This window comes from Solanum verrucosum, unplaced genomic scaffold (genome assembly GCF_900185275.1).
Source record: "Solanum verrucosum unplaced genomic scaffold, falcon-dt-bn FXZP01000264.1, whole genome shotgun sequence".
In the NCBI taxonomy this organism is placed as follows: domain Eukaryota; kingdom Viridiplantae; phylum Streptophyta; class Magnoliopsida; order Solanales; family Solanaceae; genus Solanum; species Solanum verrucosum.
The window spans coordinates 361,025-384,972 of NW_026020180.1; the positions used below are offsets into that span (position 1 = coordinate 361,025).

General features: G+C 31.6%; 1 protein-coding gene across 1 annotated transcript; it reads right to left on the bottom strand.

The window, feature by feature from the left end:
- Nucleotides 1-18,928: 18,928 nt before the first annotated feature.
- LOC125829180 (glyceraldehyde-3-phosphate dehydrogenase, cytosolic) lies at nucleotides 18,929-21,822 on the bottom strand. The gene is made up of 11 exons (XM_049508429.1): nucleotides 21,756-21,822; nucleotides 21,568-21,668; nucleotides 20,719-20,834; nucleotides 20,547-20,646; nucleotides 20,297-20,443; nucleotides 20,150-20,210; nucleotides 19,960-20,057; nucleotides 19,668-19,810; nucleotides 19,509-19,592; nucleotides 19,258-19,347; nucleotides 18,929-19,025 (listed from the first exon to the last, which is right to left on the bottom strand). Exons 1-11 carry the CDS (start codon nucleotides 21,781-21,783, stop codon nucleotides 18,980-18,982), a joined length of 1,014 nt encoding a protein of 337 aa, XP_049364386.1. The 5' UTR covers nucleotides 21,784-21,822; the 3' UTR covers nucleotides 18,929-18,979.
- Nucleotides 21,823-23,948: the final 2,126 nt, after the last annotated feature.

Sequence of the window (23,948 nt, forward strand, 5' to 3'; positions counted from 1 at the left end):
CACACATCCTAATAAAACAAAACTTAAGAACACAAATCAACCGAGTCCTCCGAAAAGCAAGGAGGCTCACCACTGACTCTGGAGTGCTTAGCTGGATCAAGGGTACCTGTGTCTGCATCATAATAAGATGCAGGCCAACTGGCATCAGTACATGAAATGTACGAGTATGCGAGCTGGAAAGCTAAACCACGACTTAAGCTTGAAAGGAATATAAGAGAACACTTACCTTGGCCCTGTACGACTCAAGAATAACTTAACTGAACTCAATATATATATATGTAAGGCAATAAGACACATGCGATATATAAATCTTTTAAAACATTGCAAACAACTTAGTTCGTTAATGATTAAAGCAATAACAACTCAACTTTATTTATATAAAAGTAGTATAACTTTAGTGGGAGATTCTTTAACCGACAACCACCACTATGAGCCCTAGTGGTGGTACAACGTCTTACCTCACGTTGCCCAAGGACCATCCTATACCTTGCCATGATATAGGACCTTACTTTAGCTTAGTGGATCCACTAGCCTAATTTTACGTGATCATCTAAAAAGAATGATACTTCAAGTCCCATGTTGGCGCATGGTTCTTATGGAGAGTTGAGTTAATATGAACTCGTGTCCCCAATTCGGTGCTCAATACTACTCCCAAAAATACTTTGGCTCATAAGTGTCTTTAAACACATCTTTCTTTAATTGAGATAATTGCTCAAAACTTAGCCAAAAGGCTCTTTTGGAAACCATGGTTCCCCTCTTACTCAAATGTAAAACATTTACAAACCTCTTTAATACTTAGTTCCCTAGTAGCTTTTGAGAAAAGGACTCAACTTTATGCTCTTGACTTAACTTGAAACTCGAGACTCTTTACTTAACTTGGAACTCTACACTCTTGCTTGACTTGACACTTGAAACGAAGTTAAAACGTTCAATAACGACTCTTGAAAAGCTTGGAGGACTTGCTTGGACTTACTTCTTAACTTTACTTGACTTGACTCTAACTTCACTTTGACTTCGATCCTAACTTGCCTTGAATTGAACTATGAATTCAAGGTATATGGTCACATGTTTATGGATGAATTCGGGATGTCTAAATGTACCTTAGAGTGTTGGAAACAACTATAAAACATAGGTACAATACCAAGGAACATGCATGGGAAAGTGTGGAAAGAAAGGGGGAACTTGGCGTCCTTGGCGCTCTGCAAGGCGCGGAGCGCCAACCCTCGAAGTTCAGAAGGCCAGCTGAGGCGCTCTGCAGGGCGCGGCACCCCAAGGGGTGAAGCTCAGAACACTTCTTGGGGCGCTCTGCATGGCGCAACGCGCCACCCCTTTTCCCCGACGACTTCGACTTTTCTCCTTCCTTTCTCCAAATCTAAACCTTTTAAACTTCAAGGTTTCCCAACCCCAAACATTTAGAATCATAAATCCCTCAACATACAATAGATTTCAACCCAAAACACAACCGGAAATATGCTCAAATCAACAAGGGACTTCAACAACACAATCAATAACACCAACAACACAACCCAACAACTTCAACAATATATATCCAATCTTTTCTCAATAATAAACATGAGTTTGGTGTGTGGAGGAAAGGATCAACCCAACACTAAGAACTCACATACCTAGTGGGGATCACCCTTGACGATATCCACGACAGAAACTTGCTTGATCTCTTCTTCCTCCTCTTCTTCTCCTCTTCTTTTCTTCTTCTCTCTCAAGCCCTAGCTTTCACTCTTTTAAAATGGGATAAAAATGATCCAAAAATCAACCTAACACACAATATAACCCCAAAAGAAAAACTAGGGAAAAGACCAAAATTCCCTTAAAATTTCCGGACGGATTCCCTGCCAACTGCCCAACTTTCAAAAGGCATAACTCGCTCATACGAACTCGGAATCGAGCAAACTCGGCGGCGTTGGAAAGATCATTCCAAACATAACTGGAACTACTCCTAAATCATCCTGAGATAGGAGTTATGACTGCTCAAAGTTGGACAAAACTCACTGATTTCCCACACTTAGCCAAATTTCCAGATTTTGAATTTTTTTCTCTCCAAAAATGACTATTTTCGACTTTTAAGCCGCTTCATAGTTGTTTCAACTTACCGGATGTTACATATAGATTCTAAAATACAAATACATTAATAGAGTGGCGAACGAGATAGGAGAGAGGTGAGCGAGAGAGTTAGATACATGCGAATCCACTTGGATGTAATGTATCTAGAACAAATTACACTTAATTTTGACCCCGTGTAGCCAAGATACATGTATATGGATGAGCCAAATACATGTATCTGAAGTCCAAAATATGATAATATTCATGATATTGAAAACTTATGTAAAGGGAAGTAATATGCTCCTAAACTAGTGAAATTTATGTTGTTCGTTTCGAAAGATAATTAATGTGTGGTGGTTAGAGTTAGGCCATATATTCAAAAGTGATCCATTTGTAGTGGCCCATTTATTTCCACTCCTAACATTTCTTTAGACCTTGAGTCCGTTCAAACATTGTTAGTTATATATCACAATTCATCAAACAAAGCTACTTTTATTCGACAATATGTAAAAAGATAATTCCAAATGCATGCACATATCGAAAATTAGCTTTGTTGGCGTGGAACATGTGTATGACTAACCTTTAAATATATTAACTTCGGATTTATCGTTGTTTCTAACTTTTTCTTTTTTTCGGATTAAGTCAGTTTATATGCACCTCAACTAATTTTAGGAAATAGTCATCATCTCCTACGTACTAGCATCAAATACTATGTAACTTTACCCATTAAAATTAAAAAAAAAACAGATACATTTCTTAAATTTCGTACAAGTCAAAATCGAACAATTAAATGAAAATGGAGAGAGTATTCTTTTACATATCGATATATAAATAAAATAAAAAAGCAAAAAAATACCATTAAAGTATTGAAAATATGGTCGAATTTACCCTTGTTTTAGGGAAATGCATTCACAGATACATTTTTGACTCAAGAATATCCTTTGCCTATTCAAATGAAATTAGAAATACCCTTCCTTCTAAGAATTGTTCCAAAACAAGGGAAAAAAGGTGCAAATTTTGTCCTTGCACTATTCGAAATGAGGTGTGAAAGAGGCCGAGGGATGACAAAGATACAAAAAAAAACTACATGACATACATACGTTAAATCTAGTTTCGAGTACAGTAAGAATGAGTTATTATATTGAACATGATATCATGTCCTTTTTCTTACTAACGTTAAGAGTGATGTGATTAAAAAAAAATCAATATTAGTCGAGTGCTAATAGAATAGTTTTAAAAAAAAAACAACTGAATAAATGTTTAGTTGAACAATTAATATTTATAATTAAAATTTATATTCAAAAAATTGACATTGTATAAAAATTGTCATTTAGAATGGTTCAAAATCTCCTAAATAAATTTTGACTCAACTCTTTAATATTTAGAGCACTTGTCGTGAGTTTTCAATAGATGGAAAAATTACACATTTCATATAGTTCAGGTAAAATTGGTCCATTTTTCCTTATTTTGAAACAACCGTTAAAAGAAAACGTATTTTTGAGCCTAAGATATTAATGATAAAGATATTTTAAATTTTAAAATGAAGCGAGAGATAAATTTGATCTATTTTGAATAGTTCAGAAATCTAGAGTATTGTGGTTAGGGATGGACGTTTGGTATTCGGTTTGGGATTATTAAATTTTGGATTTGGTAATTCGTAGTTAAAAATTGATACCAAATACCAAAAATTTAAATTTCGGTTCGGTAATTCGGTAATCGGTAAATTAAATTTCGATTTGGTATGGTATTTAGTAATATCGTATTGAAGTTGTAGCCGATTGTATTACAAAGTTAATACTATTTCTCCAATCATTTCTATTTTTTATGTGGGGACACTATATAATAGAAGATCAATAAGTAAGATCGAAGACATCACAAAAAAATAAATTGATACAACTAAAAGACATGTATTTGGATGGTTTATGTTTATTCATTAACTTTCTCTTTAGACTTGTACTAATAATTAACAAACTGATATATGACCTTCATTAAGTAAATAATTCGGTATTCGAGAAATACCAAATGGTACTAATGTCTCATACCAAACCCAAACTCAAACTCAAATACCATATTTCTAAAATTTTACTCCCGAATACCATACTGAATACTCAATTACCGAATATCAAATAACACAAAAATTTGATTCAATTTTTGATATTTTATATCAACCCTAATTGTGGTTCATAATGGCATGTAGGGGTGTACATAGCCGGGTTGGTTCAGGTTTTTCAAATATCAAACCAAACCATTTGTGTCGAATTTTTAAATTTATAAACCAAACCAACCCAATAAAACTTGGATTTTTCAACCTCGAATTTATTCGGATTTTTTTGAGTTTTTCGGATTTTCGAGTTTTTTCGGATTTTTCTAGTAAAGTATTCATACAAACATATAATTTACTTGTACTTCAAATATATCTTTAGTCCTACCAAAATAAAACTATCTAAGGTGTTTCTTAAGAAAATAACACAAAATATGATATGATTAACAACTAAAATATTCAACAAAAACAAATAATAATGAAATCGCGTAAAACAAATATTGCAAATTAACAAGTCATAATGAAAATGATCATAATTTAAAAGTACTAAGTCATGCTAAAATAAGTTTAATAAATATTAGTTACATGACTAAATATTAAAGGAAATTAAAATCAGATTATGTATTTTAATTGTCTAAACCAATGTAAAACTAAAGAACAAATATTCAATATTATTGTTATTCTTAGTGTTGAATTGATTTTCTTTTTGAATTAGTATTAAATTTGATTTTGATTTAAGGTTTATTATAGTTACAAACATCTGTGGACTATAATCTTTATTGAACCATTTAGAATTCGAAGTTTCAAACTTGAAATAATATATTAAAAGATGAAAACTATGAAAAAGTCTAAGAAATATTGAAAAATTACATCAAAGTAAATATTTTTATGTATAAAATAAAATTTTAAAATTATATATATAATGTCGGGTTGGTTTGGTCTCGGGTTGATTTTTTTTAGTTAAAACCAAACCAACCCAAATATAGTCGGATTTCTTTTTCCAATACCAAACCAAGTCAAACCAAACCACTACTCGAGTTTTTTTCGATTTGACTCGATTTGCGATTTGATTCGATTTTCGGTTCGATTTTGTACACCTTAATGGCATGTCTTGATTCACGAACGAAATGCTTTGAATAGGCAATAGATATGGGCCAAGACTTGAGTATAAAAATAGAGACTAACAATAAAGAGGAAATGAATCTAGGGGTGTGTATCGGTCAGTTCGGTTCAGTTTTAAGTATTATCGGTTCGGTTTATCCGTTTTTGATTTTTAAATATGCTAAACCGATAACCAAACCAATAAGATATTTGTTATCGGTTTTAGGTCTTTAACAGTTCGGTTTTCGATTTAACCAATAAGAAAATGCTTTCAAAACAAATATATAACTTATCCAATAATTTGACGCGATACACATACATCAAAATAATCATCCCAAACAGGACAACAAGGACCAACTTGTTGTATTTTGGTCATCACAACAAAATGTTGATCAATTTTTTATCACAATAATATATAAAACGAGGTCCCCTTTATGCAATAAAGAGAATCAAATAAAACCAAATCATAGACAAAAGTAAAAAAAGTAGCAAATGAGGCCATGCTTATGGTAAATCATATATAAAGAAAAGACCCAACTAAATGAAGTTCTTACGTTTTTTTTTTAAAAAAAAAAAAACACAATCTGAATTCCTGACGTTAATCAAATTGCAGATATTTACAATCGTGCAAAAGCTAATATTAGTCAATTATAAACTAACTAAAGTAAATAATTAATACTAAAAAGTAAAACCTAAAGGTTAAATAACTAAAAGTAGAGAGGAGAGTTAATTGTTAAGTAGTGTTAATTATTGCGTAGGGTTTTTATATTTTTAGTCTAATATACTACTAATTATATGAATATTTTTTGTTTAATATATTATATATATGTATAGCTAAAAATTAAAATAGTAAATTATTATATTCTTAATGGGTTATCGGTTAACCCAATAACCCAATATTTAAAAACCAATAACGAACCGATAATCCAATAATTTTTTTTTTGTAAAACCATTAATAACCGTTAACCCAATAACAATAAACCAATAACACTTTTTTCGGTTCGATTTATCGGTCGGTTCGATTTGTGCACACCCTTAGATCGATGATTGTACAATAAGCAACAAGTACCAATTAATATTAAAACGAAAACTAAAATGCTCCTATATACATAGAAAATCTACGTGATGTCAAATAGGAAAGGGGAAAAAATAATAATTTGTTGTAAATCATTTTGGTGGTGAAATGGATGACCATAACTCCTTGGTTAATTTCCCTCCTTTATGAGTAGTAATGTTGTTGATAATGTGGTCAAATGGATGACCATAACTCCTAGGTTTATTTCCTCCTTAATGGGTAGTAATTCTCAAGGTTTAATGTAATGTTTATGACACCCTTTGGTATTCCTCAATGTAATCCTATAAATAGTGGTGTTGAGAATAATGTTGATAATACTTGAAAGAAAGAAAGTTAGCTTATATTGTTCCTCTTGCCTTATATTCTTCTTCTCTTCCTCTTTATATTGTTCTTTTGTTCTTAGTTTTACAATATGTTATCAGCACGAAGTCTCAAGGTTGAACAACATTTCTTGTGAGGTATCCATTTATAATCTAATGTTAAAATTATTAAAATGTGGCTATACTTTTTCTGCTTTACATTTTGTTTATAATTCAATGAAGAAAGGCTAACTATTTATCGATTTTGCGAAGAGAAGATGAAGGTCACTGTTTAGTGAAAAAATAATAATAATAATAAAAAAAAAATTACAAATTCTAGTGTTTTCTGTTCTCAATGGAAAAAGTGAATTATCTATACTATTGATTAATTTTTAATGAAAAGATTTTATCTAACAATTTTACTAAAAGTTATTTTTGTTATTTGTGAGGCATAATATTAATTTAGATTGTATGCTAGTTTTACTTTGATGAAAAAAAAAAGTTTTGCTACTTAATTATTTACTCATTGTCTATTTTACTCTAATTTAATTATTTTCTATGATAGTTTTATCATGTCGAATTTATCAAAGCTTGAGTTCGTGGCACTTGACATTTCTGGAAATAATTACTTGTCATGGGTACTCGATGTTGAAATTCACCTTGACGCTAAAGGTCTTGGTGCCACTATTACCAATGGTAATACATCGTCGAGTCAGGACAAAGCAAAGGCAATGATTTTCCTTCGTCATCATCTGGATGAAGGATTGAAGGTTGAATACCTTACGGTGAAAGATCCACTTGAATTGTGGACTGGTTTGAAGGAAAGGTATGACCACCTTAAGGCAACAGTCTTGCCAAGGGCTCGTTATGAATGAATTCACTTGCGGTTACAAGATTTTAAAACTATATGTGAATATAATTTTGCTGTATACAAAATTACTTCCCAATTGAAATTATGTGGGGAAGATATAAAAGATGAGGACATGTTGGAAAAGACTCTCACAACTTTTCATGCCTCAAATTTGGTATTACAGCAGCAATACCGTGAAAGGGGATTCAAAAAGTATTATGAGTTGATCTCATGCCTTCTTGTGGCTGAGCAACATAATACTCTTTTATTGAAAAACCATGAGGCCCGTCCCACGGGAGCTGCTCTGTTACCAGAAACAAATGAGGTCGAAGCACACGGACAGTCAGAAAGAAGACAAAATAAAAATTAGGGCCAAAATAATATGCGTGGACGTGGCAATGGCAGAGGACGATATAATAATCGTCGTGGTGGTGGTCGCCACAAAAGGGAGAACAATATGGGTTCTCAAAGCAATCCTTCAAGAGGCAATTGTCATCGTTGTGGCATGAAACGGCATTGGAAGAATAAATGCCGAGCAGCTGAGCATTTTGTTACGCTTTATCAAGATTCCTTGAAAGAAAAGGAAATAAAAATGGTGCATCTTCTTCTAATGCTCGGGTGGAGTCACTTGACTTATAAAAATGATGCCGAGGCAGGGCCTTCACAAAAATTTGATGACAATATTGAAGAAAATTTAGCTTTAAAAGATGATGATTTTGATGATCTTGATGATATTACTCATTTGGAAGTTGAAGACTTCTTTGGAGATCAAAACTAATGTTTGATCATTTGATTGGGGAAAATAATTATGTTGTTTTATTTATGTGCTTTTAGTTGTTATGCTTTTCCTTATGTTGTTTTTATATTCAGAAAAAAAAAAGTAATTTTATTTTCTTGCATAGTTGTTGATTTTTCATATTTCTTATGATGTACTTTTATTTTATGAAGATAAATAAAATTCCTCAATCTTCAATTGTTCAAAATGAGTAATGGAGATATGTGTCTTCTTGATAGTGCTACAACTCACACTATTTTAAGAGAAAGGAAATATTTCTCTAATTTGATTATGAAAAAGGCTTATGTTAATACAATATCAGGTAGTGCAAAATTAATTGAGGGCTCTGGAAGAGCGGCCTTACTACTACCTTGGGGAACGATATTAAATATTAAAAATGCGTTGTACTATAGTAAGTCTCAAAGAAACTTATTCGCCAAAATGGCTACCATGTTGAGACGGCCAATGAAGGAAAGGTTGAATACCTTTATATTACTACAGTAAAATTGGGGCAAAAATATGTGCATGAAAAATTATCCACATTTTCTTCTGGATTGTACCATATAAGTATTAGTATGGTTGAATCACATGCCATAGTAAATAAAGGGTTTACTAATCCTAATGATTTTATCATTTGGCATGACCGGTTGGGCCATCTTGGTTATAATATGATGCGCAAAATTATTGAGAATTCACATGGGCATACTTTGAAGAATAAAAAAAAATTCTTCAATCAAAGAAATTCTCTTGTGCTGCTTGTTCTCAAGGAAAGTTGGTTATTAAACCATCAACAACTAAGGTTGGGATTGAATCCCCTGCATTTCTGGAACGCAAACAAAGTGATATATGTGGGCCAATTCACCCTTCATGTGTAGATGCATCTACAAGATGGTCACATGTTGCTTATTATCAACTCGCAATATGGCTTTTGTGAGGTTGTTGGCTCAAATAATAAGATTAAGAGCACAATTTCCAGATTATGCAATAAAGACAATTCGTCTTGATAATGCTGGTGAGTTTACATCGCAGGCCTTTAATGATTATTGTTTGTCCACTGGAATAACAATTGAACATCCAGTTGCTCATGTTCACACTCAAAATGGTCTAGCGGAATCTTTGATTAAGCGCCTCCAATTGATAGCTAGACCATTGTTAATGAGGACAAACTTACATGTTTCAATATGGGGGCATGCTATTTTGCATGCAGCAACAATGGTGCGCATAAGGCCAACTAGTTATCATGAATTCTCTCCATTACAGTTGGTTTTTGGTCATGAGCCAAATATTTTCCATCTTAAAATTTTTGGGTGCGCTGTATACGTTCCAATTGCCCCACCGCTATGCACAAAGATGGGTCCCCAAAGAAGGTTGGGAGTGTATGTTGGGTATGAATCTCCTTCTATCATCAAATATTTGGAACTTATGACAGGAGATATATTTACGGCAAGGTTTGCTGATTGTCATTTTGATGAATCAGTATACCCAACATTAGGGGGAGAACATAAGCAGTTGGAAAAAGAGATAGATTGGAATTCATTATCTCTATCTCAATTGGATCCTCGAACAAATCAATGTGAGCAAGAGGTTAAAAAGATAATTTATTTGCAAAATGTTGCAAATCAACTGCCAGATGCATTTACTAACCTTCCAATGGTTAGTAAATCTTATATTCCAGCAGCAAATGCTCCAGTTAGAGTTGATGTCCCGATAGGACAAATTGTTAAAGCAAATGAGTCAAAACCCGTTTAAATATGGTAGGCCAATTGGTTCAAAGGATAAAAATCCTCGAAAAAGAAAAGGAACAAATGATCATAAAGATCATACTATGGAGGAAATTGCTCAAGAAGAGCTCCCAAATATAACAAATGATAAGACCACAAAGAAGGTCTAAATAACTGAAAATAATGAGAATGAAGAAATCTCAATAAGTTATGTCTCGACGAGGAAAAAGTGGAATCAAAATAATATTGTGGTAGACAATATTTTTGCTTATAATGTGGCTGTTGAAATAATGCAACAAGGTGAGGATGTGGAGCCAAAATATGTCAATGAATGCAGACAGAGAAATGATTAGCCAAAACGGAAAGAAGCAATTCAAGCGGAATTGACTTCACTTGAAAAATGTGAAGTTTTTGGACCAATAGTCTGAACACCTGAAGGTGTCAAGCCAGTGGGGTACAAATGGGTTTTTGTGCGAAAACGAAATGAAAAAGGTAAAGTCGTAAGATATAAAACACGACTTGTGGCACAAGATTTTTCGCAAAGGCCTGGCATTGATTATGTGGAGACATATTCTCCTGTGGTAGATGTAATTATCTTCAGGTATCTAATAAATCTGGCAGTTCATGAAAAACTTGAAATGCGTCTAATGAATGTTGTCACAGCCTATTTATATGGATCATTAGACCACGATATTTTCATGAAAGTTCCTAAAGCATACAATGTGCCTGAAGCATATAAAAATTCGCAAGAAAATTGTTCGATAAGGCTTCAGAAATCCTTATATGGATTGAAACAATCAGGGCGAATGTGGTACAATTGTCCTAGTCAATTTTTGATAAAGGAAGGGTACAAAAATGACCCTATTTGTCCTTGTGTTATTATAAAAAAGTCTGGATCTGATTTTGTTATAATAGTTGTGTATGTTGATGATTTGATTATCATTGGCACTCCTAAAAAGCTTTCAAAAGCTGTTGAGTGTTTAAACAAAGAATTTGAAATGAAAGATCTTAGTAAGACAAAATTTTATCTTGGCCTACAGATTGAGCATTTGAAAAATGGAATTTTTGTCCATCAATCAACATACACAGAAAAGGTTTTAAAGCGATTTTACATGGATAAATCACATCTATTGAGTATCCCGATAGTTGTGAGATCGCTTGACATACATAAAGATCCATTTCGACCGCAAGAAAATGATGAAGAGCTTCTTGGCAATGAAACTCCATATCTTAGTGCCATTGGGGCGCTTATGTAGCTTGCTAATAATACTCGACCAAATATCTGTTTTGCAGTAAGTTTATTGGCAAGATTCAGCTCATCCCCAACAAAGAGACATTGGAATGGAGTCAAACATATATTAAGATATCTTCAGGGAACCATTGATATGGAATTATTTTATTCTAATAAATCCAAGTCAGAAATGATTGGTTATGCAAATGCTGGATATTTGTCTGATCCACATATAGCTCGATCTCAGACAAGCTATTTATTTACATATGGAGGCACAATTATATCTTGGCGTTCAATGAAGCAAACATTAGTTGCTACTTCTTCAAATCATGCAAAAATAATAGCCATCCATGAAGCAAATCGGGAATGTGTTTGGTTAAGATCAATGACTCAACATATTCAAGAAATGTGTGGTTTTTCTATGGAAAAAGATATTCCAACTACATTGTACCAAGACAATGCTGCATGTATAGCTCAGCTGAAGGGAGGATATATTAAAGGAGATAGAACAAAACACATTTCACCAAAATTCTTTTTCACTCATGATCTTGAGAAGAAAGGTGAAATAAATGTTCAACAAGTTGATAATTTAGCGAATCTTTTCACTAAAGCATTACCAACCTCAACATTTGAAAAGTTGGTATTCAAGATTGGAATGCGTCGTCTCCAATAAATTAAATGATGTTTGCAACAGGGGAAGTAAACTACGCGTGCACTCTTTTTCCCTTGACCTAGGTTTTATTCCAATGGGTTTTCCTGGCAAGGTTTTTAACGAGGAAGCAAATAAAGCGTATTACAAGATATGTGTACTCTTTTGTCCTTCACTAAGACTTTTTTTTCCACGGGGTTTTTTCTTAGTAAGGTTTTAATGAGGCATATTATCTATCAATGGTCATCCAAGGGGAGTATTGTAAATCATTTTGGTGGTCAAATGGATGACCATAACTCCTTGGTTAATTTCCCTCCTTTATGAGTAGTAATGTTGTTGATAATGTGGTCAAATGGATGACCATAACTCCTAGGTTTATTTCCTCCTTAATGGGTAGTAATTCTCAAGGTTTAATGTAATGTTTATGACACCCTTTAGTATTCCTCAATGTAATCCTATAAATAGTGGTGTTGAGAATAATGTTGATAGTACTTGAAAGAAAGAAAGTTAGCTTATATTGTTCCTCTTGTCTTATATTCTTCTTCTCTTCCTCTTTATATTGTTCTTTTGTTCTTAAGTTTTACAATATAATTAGGCTTGTTATTTACAACTATTATTGTCCAAAGTTAGCCTTCAGAAATCAGAACTAGCATTTTAAAAGGCGGAAATATGAGACGGAACATTTTACTTGGTACAAGACAATGCATAAGCTAGCTAGCTAGAGTCATGAGACGTAAGCACCATAAATATTTTAATTAATAAGTTATGATATAGTAAAGTAGTGTGATAACATCAAAAATATCTTTTTCTTGTTTTAAAAAAAAAAGATACATCAATATAATTTTAAGAAAAATTTAAAAAACACGATAAGAGAAATTCATTAAAAAAATAAAACTTATAAGGTATATTTTATGAGTATAAATAATGCTATGATATAAAAGTTATTAGAAGATGCATATCATACTACCCAATTTACCATCCTAAAAGGAAAATAATCAATAAACTCTATTGGTATTGTATAATAATCAAAACATCACTCTTTCATGAATAAAAATAAAGTTATTTTCAATTAGCAAAATAATAAAATATGGCAAGTTTAAGACATATGACAAAAATATGAAGATCAATAACAAGTCATGAAGATGTAAAATTTGGACTATGCATTTTTAAAAGAAATATTAAATGATATTCACCCTTACATTATTAATTTCATATAGTAAATATGCAATATTACAAATTCTTTATTTTTGTTACTTTCAATCTTTTTATTTCTATAGATTAAAAAAAACTATTAATAAGCATTATTGATTGATTAAAAAATTATGATCAAGGGTCAACAATGTTACTCAAAATTTTAATACATAATTTATAAATAACTATTAGATATGAGCCTCAAATATTGGACGTTAGACATGTTTAGAACATACAATCAAACTTCATAGAACTAAACTTCACATGTGAGCCTCAAGGCATTTTACTAGTGGCCCATTCTTGAATGAAGTCTATCCGAACCGAATTAGCACTTATCAGATCAAACTTGACCTCTCCAGCTGAGCTGGGCGCGGGGTCCTGAATGCGCTAGCAATTGACACAGTCGAGGCGAGTCCCAAAATTATCTTTTAAAACACTATTTCAAGGTAAAATAGGTGTAGCTAGTACACATTGTACATAATTGTCCTGTATGTTAAAGTGGAACGAAATCTTGTTTTATAATAAATAGGTTATTGAAAAGCTTTTGAGGTCCTTTTTGTTCCTTTTTCTTTTTCTCTATAGCTCTTTTTTCCGTTTTTCTTTTTAGAAAATTTCAGAAATAACAAACATAATAGATATAATAAGGTTCTATAACTATAGTTTTGATAGTTGTGCTTCATAGCTATAGTTTCATTTGCTATGGAGGTTGTAGTTGTATATTTCTGTTCATTTATATATTTCGTTTGCGAATATACAAATAGGGTAAGTATATACAAATAAAATATTTATACATTTAAGAAATTTTTAGAACTGCATTTGTATATTTCTCTTACCAATATACAAACAGGGTAATTGCTTATGATTTTTTCATAAATCGTATACAAATAGTTAGGATAAGCATATACAAAATTTTAGATTTATACTAATCAGAAACCGAATTATACAAAATCTGAATTTATATAAATCACACAAATTATACAAATCAGGCTAATAGTAAAATTGAGCAAAACTATAGCTGCGAATTAGAATTTCCCTAAACAATAGCTATAATATTTACTATGATTTAAATGTTTGCTATTCTCCACAAAAAAAAATTCTCTTTCCCGGAGTTTTCTTTTTCTTTCTTATTTTCACATTATTTTATTGATGGAAAAAGTCTAAATATATTACTTAACTTTGCATTTGGACATTTTTAATTGTTTAGGGCTTACTTCAAGTTATTGCACGTTGGTAAATGTCAGAATTAAGTTGCACAATCATCATTAAAGAAAAGAGCAAATATGAGATGAAATTAACGACACTTATGGCTTTTCGTGGACCGTAAAGTTAAACATGGTTAAATTTAAGACAAATTGAATACTTAGGAGTACAAAAACAACAACAACTCTAGTATAATTTCATATGTGCGATTTACGGATGATAGATTGTACGCATATTTTAACATTACCTTGAAATGACATAGAAGTTATTTTTTATAGACCCTCGACTGAACAGTACGTAGAACAACATCAAGTAAATAAGATAAATAGACTAAAGAAACAACATGTAGTAATAAAAACCTAAAGCTCAGCAAGCAAGAAGAAGTTTACTAGTACTCTAAGAATAGAAATATTCACGACTTCTTACTAACCTTCTATTCTAATGCTCGACTTCCACACCATCTTATCATGGGTCATGTCCTCGGTGACTTGAAGATGTGTCATATCCAGACTAATCACCTCACCCTCAATACTTCTTAGGTTTACCTCTATCCATCTTTAGCCCTCTACGACCAACTTTTCACACCAACTAACTAGTATCACACATCTCTTCTTCACATGGCTAAACCATCCCAGTCACACTTTTCACATCTTTTCCTCCAAGGGTGGCCACTCCTACTGTATCCTGGATGACTTTATTCTTAATCTTATCACACTTCTGAAAAGCCCACACATTCACTTCAATATCCCTATCTTTGTCACTCTCATCTTCTAGACATGAGAATTTATAATTCACTAACTAACAATACTTCTCTCGATATAACATAATCGGTCTAATAATTACTTTGTAAAACTTACCTTTCAGTATAGGTGGCACATCCTTATCACAAAGAACATCGGATGTGAGCATTAATTTTATCCTTCACACTCAATACGATGAGTGACATTCTCATCAATGTTCCCATTACCTTGAATTATTGGTCTAGGTCACTACAAAAAAACTGTGAATTACATGGAGATTTTCCTGGGGATTAGTATGAAAATTCGCAGGAAACTTATTTTCCTGCAAATTTTCATATTACTTTCCAGGAAAATCTCCATGTAATTCACAGTTTTCTTGAGGATTACATGTGCACCAATACCAATGTCTATCTGAGACAAATCAGTACTGAACTTTACACTCTAAATATTCAAATTCGATGCTACTCAACTTGAACTCTTTTGACTCCAAGAGCCATCTCCAAACTTCCAACCTCACATTAACTTTTCCTAGCATCTCGTCAATTAGTACCATATCATATGTAAATAACATTCACTATGGCATATCCCATTAAATGTGTCACATTAGTATGTGCATTACTAATGCAAATAAAAATTGGCTAAGAGAGGATCCTGGTGCATTCCTATAAGGATCGGAAAGTATTCTAGGTCACTTAAAAATACGGGTTTCATCTATAATTAAGTTATATTCAACTTTTTGAGTGTATCATAATGTATAGCCAATTAGTCTGTTTATAGCTAATATATATGTAAGCTATATTCAACTTTTTGAGTATATCATAATGTATAGTCAGTGTATATAAATCACGTATAGATAAGCTATATTCAATTTTTTGAGTGTATCATAATGTATACTCACTGTATACTTTCTATGACTTTTGACTATTTTTTATATAAATAAAAACAGAACTATAGTTATCATAAACTAATTGCTTTATCGTATATATTTAAAACCGTCCCAAACAATAACTCTAAGAAAAAGTTAAGAAGGGGGAGAAGTTGATTAGTACCAAGGGGTAATATGTTGCTCCTACGAAGGAAAATGAAGCCAATGGATGACTTCGACTAGTCTCTCTCTGTCTCTCCTTTTGCTTATATGCTTAACAAGGACCCCTCCAAAAAGGGTGGTGGATCTTCTCTCATGTATCCCCCCCCCCCCCTCCTACCCCAACTATTATAATTGGTCTGTTTATCGAAAATAATCTTTTTATCTTTTATGGTAGAGATAAGATATATGTGTGAACACTCTATAATCATCCCTATACAGGGGTGGAGCTAACGGCCAAGGGGGTTCATCAAGATCCTCTTCGGCGGAAAATTACACTATTTATGTATGCTTAAATAAATCTTACATATATATAGTAGATATTGGACTCCCTTTGACCTCTGCGTCTGCTTACTTTTTATATTTCGAACTTCTTTATTGAAAATCTTGACTCTGTCATCATCCCTAGACCTCACTTTGTTAGAGACTACACTGAATACATTGTTACTATTATTATTTTTGGTGTAGATAAATAGAGATAACAATTATTTACAAAAAATTTCTTTTGTTAGTCCTAAAGAAGAAAAGTTGAACTAACTTAGTAATATATTTTTTAAAGCATAAATATATATATATATATAAATAATAAATATGGGGGGAAAAATACTTTTTACGTAAGAATGGAGTAGCAAGTTGGTGGAATTTTACATGTCCTTATTTTTTTTTTCTTAACTTAACCATGTAATTATTTCTGGTGGATCTTCAAAGGTACTTTTGTACCTTTTCACATTCAAAATTATAAAACAAATTTCTTTTTAAATAAGGTATACCGACTTTTCAGTTACGCAGAAAGTTTTTTTTTTGGGTTAATAAATATATTAGGATTTTGAAATTGAAATCTAACAAACCAACCAAACAAGTCGTATTCGATATTTGTAAGATTTAATAAATATAAGATCACAAGTATCTTATAATCACATGGTGAAGAATAAATATTTATCTGTACCGAGCATTTATATGCATCTAGTTATACAATTTAACCTTAGCGATTAAAAACAAATAGTAAATAAGAATGTAAATTATTTAACTATGATTAAGTGACTAATGTGTAGATAAAAAACAAATGTCATGTATTTATCATGATAATGTAACATCGAGTATAAATAAGTTTTTATCATGATTAGGTGATATGTGTTAAAATAATCGTAATTAGTTGGTACTTGGTGGTAGTGCCTAGTTATTCCAAAATTTAGACCACTTGAAATGAAACTATACCTCTTAAAATTGGCCCATTAAATTTGGTTCCTATTTTTGAGTTGGGCTATCTTAATTATATTTTATTTTAGGAAACTTATATAAATCTTATTAGTTTAGGAGCTAATTATTTAGATAGACTTTAGATTGTAATATTATATATTTTATTAGATTTTGGTGCATCCAGATACGTGCAACTATGTCTAGATACATGTATCTCGGGACATGAGGTCAAAATTAAGTGTAATTTGTTTTAGATACATTATATCAAAGTGGATTCACATGTATTTGGGATACATAATAAATCTCGGTCGCCTTCCTCCCATCTCGCTCACCACTATCCTATGTATCTAGTATCTCAGATATATGTGAATCACACCAGATACATATATCTAGAGTGTATCTAGTGTGATTCGCATATATCTGTGATACATAACAAATCTCGCTCGACTCTCTCTATTTTAGTGTATCTGATAACAAAAATATGTGTATCTAATACAGTGTATCTTCCTCAATATATAATAGGAAACACTTAATTAGTGGTAAGATACATAATATTTTGAAAATATAGATAATAACAGTATATATGATAGTGCAGTATGTTGAATTACGTAGTTACTCCTTATTTTTCCATCATATCTTTGAATACTAATGGTTATTATTATTGAGTTATGAATAAAACCAGGTCTCTTATTGCTTAATGCCCTTTTCATTTATTTATTTTTTCAAAAAGAAAATCAGAATAAGCTTCACCATGATTTAATACTTTCTCATTACTCAGAACCACCTAGCAAAAATATTTATAGATATGGTAAATAGAAGAAAATTATGTGGTATCGGAATGACATATGATAAGAAAATGAACAAACTGTAATTTTTGGAAATGAGAAATTAGAATCTATTCATTGTATATAATTTGTATATACAAAATACATATAACTTACACAATTGTATGTAAATTATATAAAAAAAATATATAAAAATTGTATTATGTTTGTATGAAGACATGCAAACTGCATCTGCCAATCAACCAAATGTTACAAGACGTATCAAATTCATATCGATTTAGTATGAAACGTATATCAAAATTTGCTAACGCTAGAATTTCAGATTAATTGAAACTCGAAGAAAAAGCAGAACACATGACATATGAAATGCATACAACTTGCATAATTATATATGAGTATATGAAAATTGAATAAAGTATGACAAACAAACTATACTTGTTTACCCGTTTGAAGATGTATCAATTTATAACAGAGTTGTATAAAAGTTGTACAATGTAATATGAGAATTGTATAAAAGTTGTATCATTTTGTATGAAGATATGCAAACTGTATCTGGTGATGAGCCCACATTGAAAAAGATGTATCAAATTTTGTATAATGTTATATGAAAAACCTTAACAAAGTTCCCATTCGGCTGAGCCGGTGAACAATGCGAGTTGGTTAGATGTGTTGGACAAAGTGCTCGTAATGAAGATGAAAATGAGAAATAGTCAATTCAAAATTCGATTTACACAAAATAATATATCTTAGTGTACCAAAATTGCACCTTTCTAACAAAAAAATATATGAGCAGAATACACTCATTTCGTCTTATTAATTGTTCCTACTGAACTATAATATTAAAAAAAAATCCTCAGAAGCTTTCTAATAAAACTCCAAAAATAACAAAAGGGATATAATGCACTGATCTCTACTTCTCTATTATTCCATATCTTCAATGCTTCTTTGCTGAACTCTAACCATTCATAGAAATATTAACTGTTTATACAACAGTTGACATGTGACGAATCAAGTCGATAACACGGTTACTGCAACAACAAAAAATGTATATTATGTTGTTAGAGCGATATTATAATGCTAGTAGCTGAAACAGAAACGAATTCAGAAGCTAGAGTCAGTATTCAAAATGAGTAATCTTATATACATTTTAGATTTGTGTTTCATGTGTAGATAGTTCGAGCAGAAAGTAATATCCATCTTTGATCACAAACAAATATTTTCTACTCCAATAATAGGTAAAAAATCCGATAAAACCTTTACCTGTATCCCCATTCGTTGTCATACCACGAGACAACCTTAACAAAGTTCCCATTGAGAGCAATACCAGCCTTGGCATCAAAGATGCTTGACCTAACACAAGCAACATGTCAAAATGTTAAACAGTGACGAATCCAGAATTTAGAGTCAGTGATGAGTTCTGCTCTTTATCCGAGCTAGAGCTAGACACAGTGAATTCAATTGAACCCGTTGTGTCTAGCCTAGATCCATTAGATGTCAAGAACAATTCTCACCTGCAATCACCGATGAAATCAGATGAAACTACATCATCTTCGGTGTAGCCAAGAATTCCCTTCATGTTTCCCTCAGACTCAGCCCTGTACAAAGATAAAAACTGTTCACAATCTAACTTATAATTTCTTCAATAAGCGAAATCTCATAAGTATTCATACTTGAGAGCTGCTTTAATCTCATCATAGGTAGCTGATTTCTGAATCCTTGCGGTTAGATCAACCACTGAAACATCAACAGTTGGAACACGAAAAGCCATACCAGTTAACTTTCCATTCAATGCTGGTAGAACTTTGCCAACAGCCTGCATTATCAAATGTAAAAAGTATAGTAACTACACAATTTCCTCTGGAAAACAGAGTAAATTATGCTACGCCTTTTGGAGCGTGGATCGCCTTACAGACCATATGAAAAATACAAAAATAGATTTGGGCATAACATGGTTAGTACTACCTTGGCAGCTCCGGTACTACTAGGGATGATGTTATGAGCAGCAGCACGTCCACCTCTCCAGTCTTTCATCGAAGGACCATCAACTGTCTTTTGTGTTGCTATATAACGTATACAGAACAAATTCGCGATCAACAAAGTTAAAACAGAAGATACATAACTAGGAACATCAGTAACTAGGACCTTAGCTTACCAGTAATAGAATGGACCGTGGTCATTAGACCCTCAACGATACCAAATTTGTCATTAATAACCTGTGATGATTCAAATTGAATACGATCAAAGTTGGATTTCAACTAAAATGACGAGATTAGATACCAAACAGACTAAAAAAAACAACCTTAGCCAATGGAGCAAGACAGTTAGTAGTGCAACTAGCGTTAGACACAATGTTAATATCTGCTTTGTATTCCTTCTCATTTACACCCATTACAAACATGGGCGCGTCCTTGCTAGGGGCTGAAATAACAACTCTCTTTGCACCACCCTAACGAAAAAAAAAATAGATGGAACATCATAATTATACGCGTTAGCATAAAAAGTTCTTTTAAACTATCAGTGTATAACATATGAAAATGAAGTATGAATACCTTCAAGTGAGCTGCAGCTTTGTCTTTATCAGTGAAAACACCAGTGGACTCAACGACGTAGTCTGCTCCAGCCTCACCCCATGGAATTTCTTCGGGGTTTCTGTTTGTTACACCAATAAAGGTAAGAAGAAAAACTCAATTGTAATGCAATGTTGGAAATGCATTTATTTACCTAGCACCAAATACTTTGACAGGTTTATCGCCAAAGAGAAGAGTTTTTTCATCCTTAACTTTAAGCTCGTGTTTCTTCCATTGGCCATGAACGGTATCATATTTGAACATATAGGTCTATAAAACACGAAATTCAAATCAGACTCAAATGTGCATTACAACGAGCACAGGATATATCAGATTGAAAATCAGGCATATAATCGCAATCAAGTTGTCCTTACTAAGAATTGATCCATAATCTCTTATCGAATGAAAAATATGAAATTGCTATATAATAGTATACGTTTAAGTCTACAAACAAAACTCTTGCACATGAAATTATGAGATGGATCAATAAAGGAACTATATATACCACATTTGACGTGACTAATCAATAAAGATCTTTTTTTTTAAAATTCAACTTGTAAGTGATTATAAGAGATCATTTCCAGTAATACTTTAAACGTGATATAAAATTCATGATTCTCTTGGGTATGGATCCAAAAATATGGAACATTCATTGCAAGGAAAGGGTGTACAAATCACACTAGAGGCAGATCCAATATTTAAACGTCATGGATTCAAATTTGTAAGTTATTTTAAAATATATCTCAAATTTTGATATTTATATTACTTTTCATGATTTTTATACTACTTTTCAGACATATATATCTCTGGTTTATGTTGAAAATAAGGGGTTTAATTGAGTCTACTTCCGACACTCTAGATCTAGGTGATAAATATTGAACATTGTCTAACTTTACAAATAATACGAAGAACAATGAATCAATATAGAGGTTAATCAGATCAGTAAATTTCGAACACCAGATAATTATTAAAACAATAGAGTTAAAAAGGAAAATGGAGTAACCATGTATTCAGTAGTGATGAAGGGGTCATTGACAGCAACAAGCTCAATGTCATCACTCTGCAATGCCACTCTAGCCACTAATCTACCAATTCTTCCAAAACCTACGTATACCAAACAAAACAATTTATTTTTTTTAAAAAAATATTGACATTAACAAAGGTGGATAACAATATGAAATAAAAAATCACCATTGATTCCGATCTTGACTTTGCCCATAATGATTATAACAAATAATTAAATGAAAGAAAAGTTTTAAGAATTTGAGTATTCTTATTTACTAGTAGAGTGTTGTTCAGACTATTGGTAGGATTTGGTTATAAATATAGAATTAGAACGGAATTATAGATGTTTTGAAACAAAAACAACCACAAATAACAATTTGGTTATGAGTTTTTGTGGGTGATACGATATCTACGGGTTAGAATTAGTTTTCTAATTAATGATTAAGTTAATTAAATTCTACTTACCTATGTGATGTTGTCATTCATAAAAAGGAAAACACAACTTGATAATAGTCCGTTTGGCTTATTTTTTTTAAAAAATAATAATTTAAAAGTAATTTTAAAAAAATTATTTTTTTAGTAACTTTTAAGTAAAAAAAAAAGTGAGAGAATATCTATTTTTAACTTTTTTTAAAGTCATTTTGAACTTATTTTAAGTTATTTTTAACTTTGTCAAATACTCTCAAAAGCTAAAATGACTTAGAAATAGTTTTGATCAACTTTTAAGCCAATCCAAACAGGCTCTAAGTCTTCTTTTTTTTCTATAGAAGAATCCATGCTTCTTATAGCTACTATTTTTTTAAAAAGATTTTTCTTAACATAGTTTAATATTTTCTTAATCTTAATTTATGTGGTATTGTTCGAATTTCGAAAATCAAACGATTTAATTTTTACAGTCAATTCAGGCATGAAATCTTTATTTTTTTAAAAAATAAAATTTTACATATTTGAAAATTATCTAAAAAGTGCTACTATAAATTACTCTAACTATTGATAATTCAAGATATTATATATATATATATATATATAATAAATAGTAAAAAGAAAATTATTTAAATCTCAAAATCTGAAAAAGTGATGTATTTTGATTTATCTATAGAAATTTTTTATGTTGTTGAGATGCGGAAAAATTGACTATATTTGTGATAGAATTTATTATATGTTTTTTAATTACTCTTACACTTAAAGTATTTCTTAGTATAATCTCCTTTTCATTATCGTGCCCTTTTTTGGTGTTGGAGTTCGAAAATTTTAACAAGAAAATTCAAAAAGTATTAGGTAAAAGTTTTTTTAATATGTGAGGGACTTCAACAAGTTAGGTATTATATACATAATTCTTTTATATGTATGTATATTATAATTTTATATGATCTTATACTTGCAAATTTATTCTTATGGCTACTCTATTTGAAAATAACCATCAATTAGAGGTGATAAAATCAGTTCGTAAAATTATGATTCACTCAATTTTCTTAGATTTGAGTAGGTTGATGATCCACTTATTTTATTAACTCAATTTATATTGATCTGCCCAATTTAATCTATTTTAAAATTAGGTTAATATGCGTTCTAAATTGATCTATAAGCTACTAATGATCGATGAGGATATGTTAGAAAAGACTTGGTCACTTTTCATACCTCAAATATGGTATTACTAGAGGAATGAGCAATTTTGACTGAACAAGCCAATATTTTAAAGGGAAAATGGACAAATATACCCCTAACTATCGTAAATGGTATGTAGATACCCTCCGTCATACTTTTGGGACATTGGTGCCCCTGTCGTCCAAAAACTAGAGCATATATACCCTCTATACTAACGGAGTTACACGTGTCATAATCTTATCCATCAACCCGACATCGGATCGATGGATAAGATTGCGCCACGTGTCCCTATTTAGTCTTCCGTTAGAGTGAAGGGCATATATGCTCTAGTTTTTGGATGGCAGGGGCACCAATGTCCCAAAAATATGACGGAGGATAGCTGCATACCATTTACGATTGTTCAGGGTATATTTATCCCTTTTCCCTATTTTAAATAAACTTGAAAATTATAATTCAGTGAAGTAATTTTTTTTATATATATATAGGTGGATCTAGGATTTGGAAGTCGTAGGTGTCACATCGTTCAAATAAGATAAAATGGTCGGTTGCTTTAATTTGGGTTACAATTCGGGTTAGTAATATTTTATTTTAGATATTTCGAGATTTGAGATAATATACAATTCAATTTTTACTTCCTTTTAGGAATTAGAGGCCTAATTCACTGAAATTTGAAGAAAAAAAGAGATTTTTCACAAAGAAATTTGAGGTTGTATAAATCATATAATAGTATTAACTTGATATATTCATATTCCATTGACTTTATGTGTTGTTGCA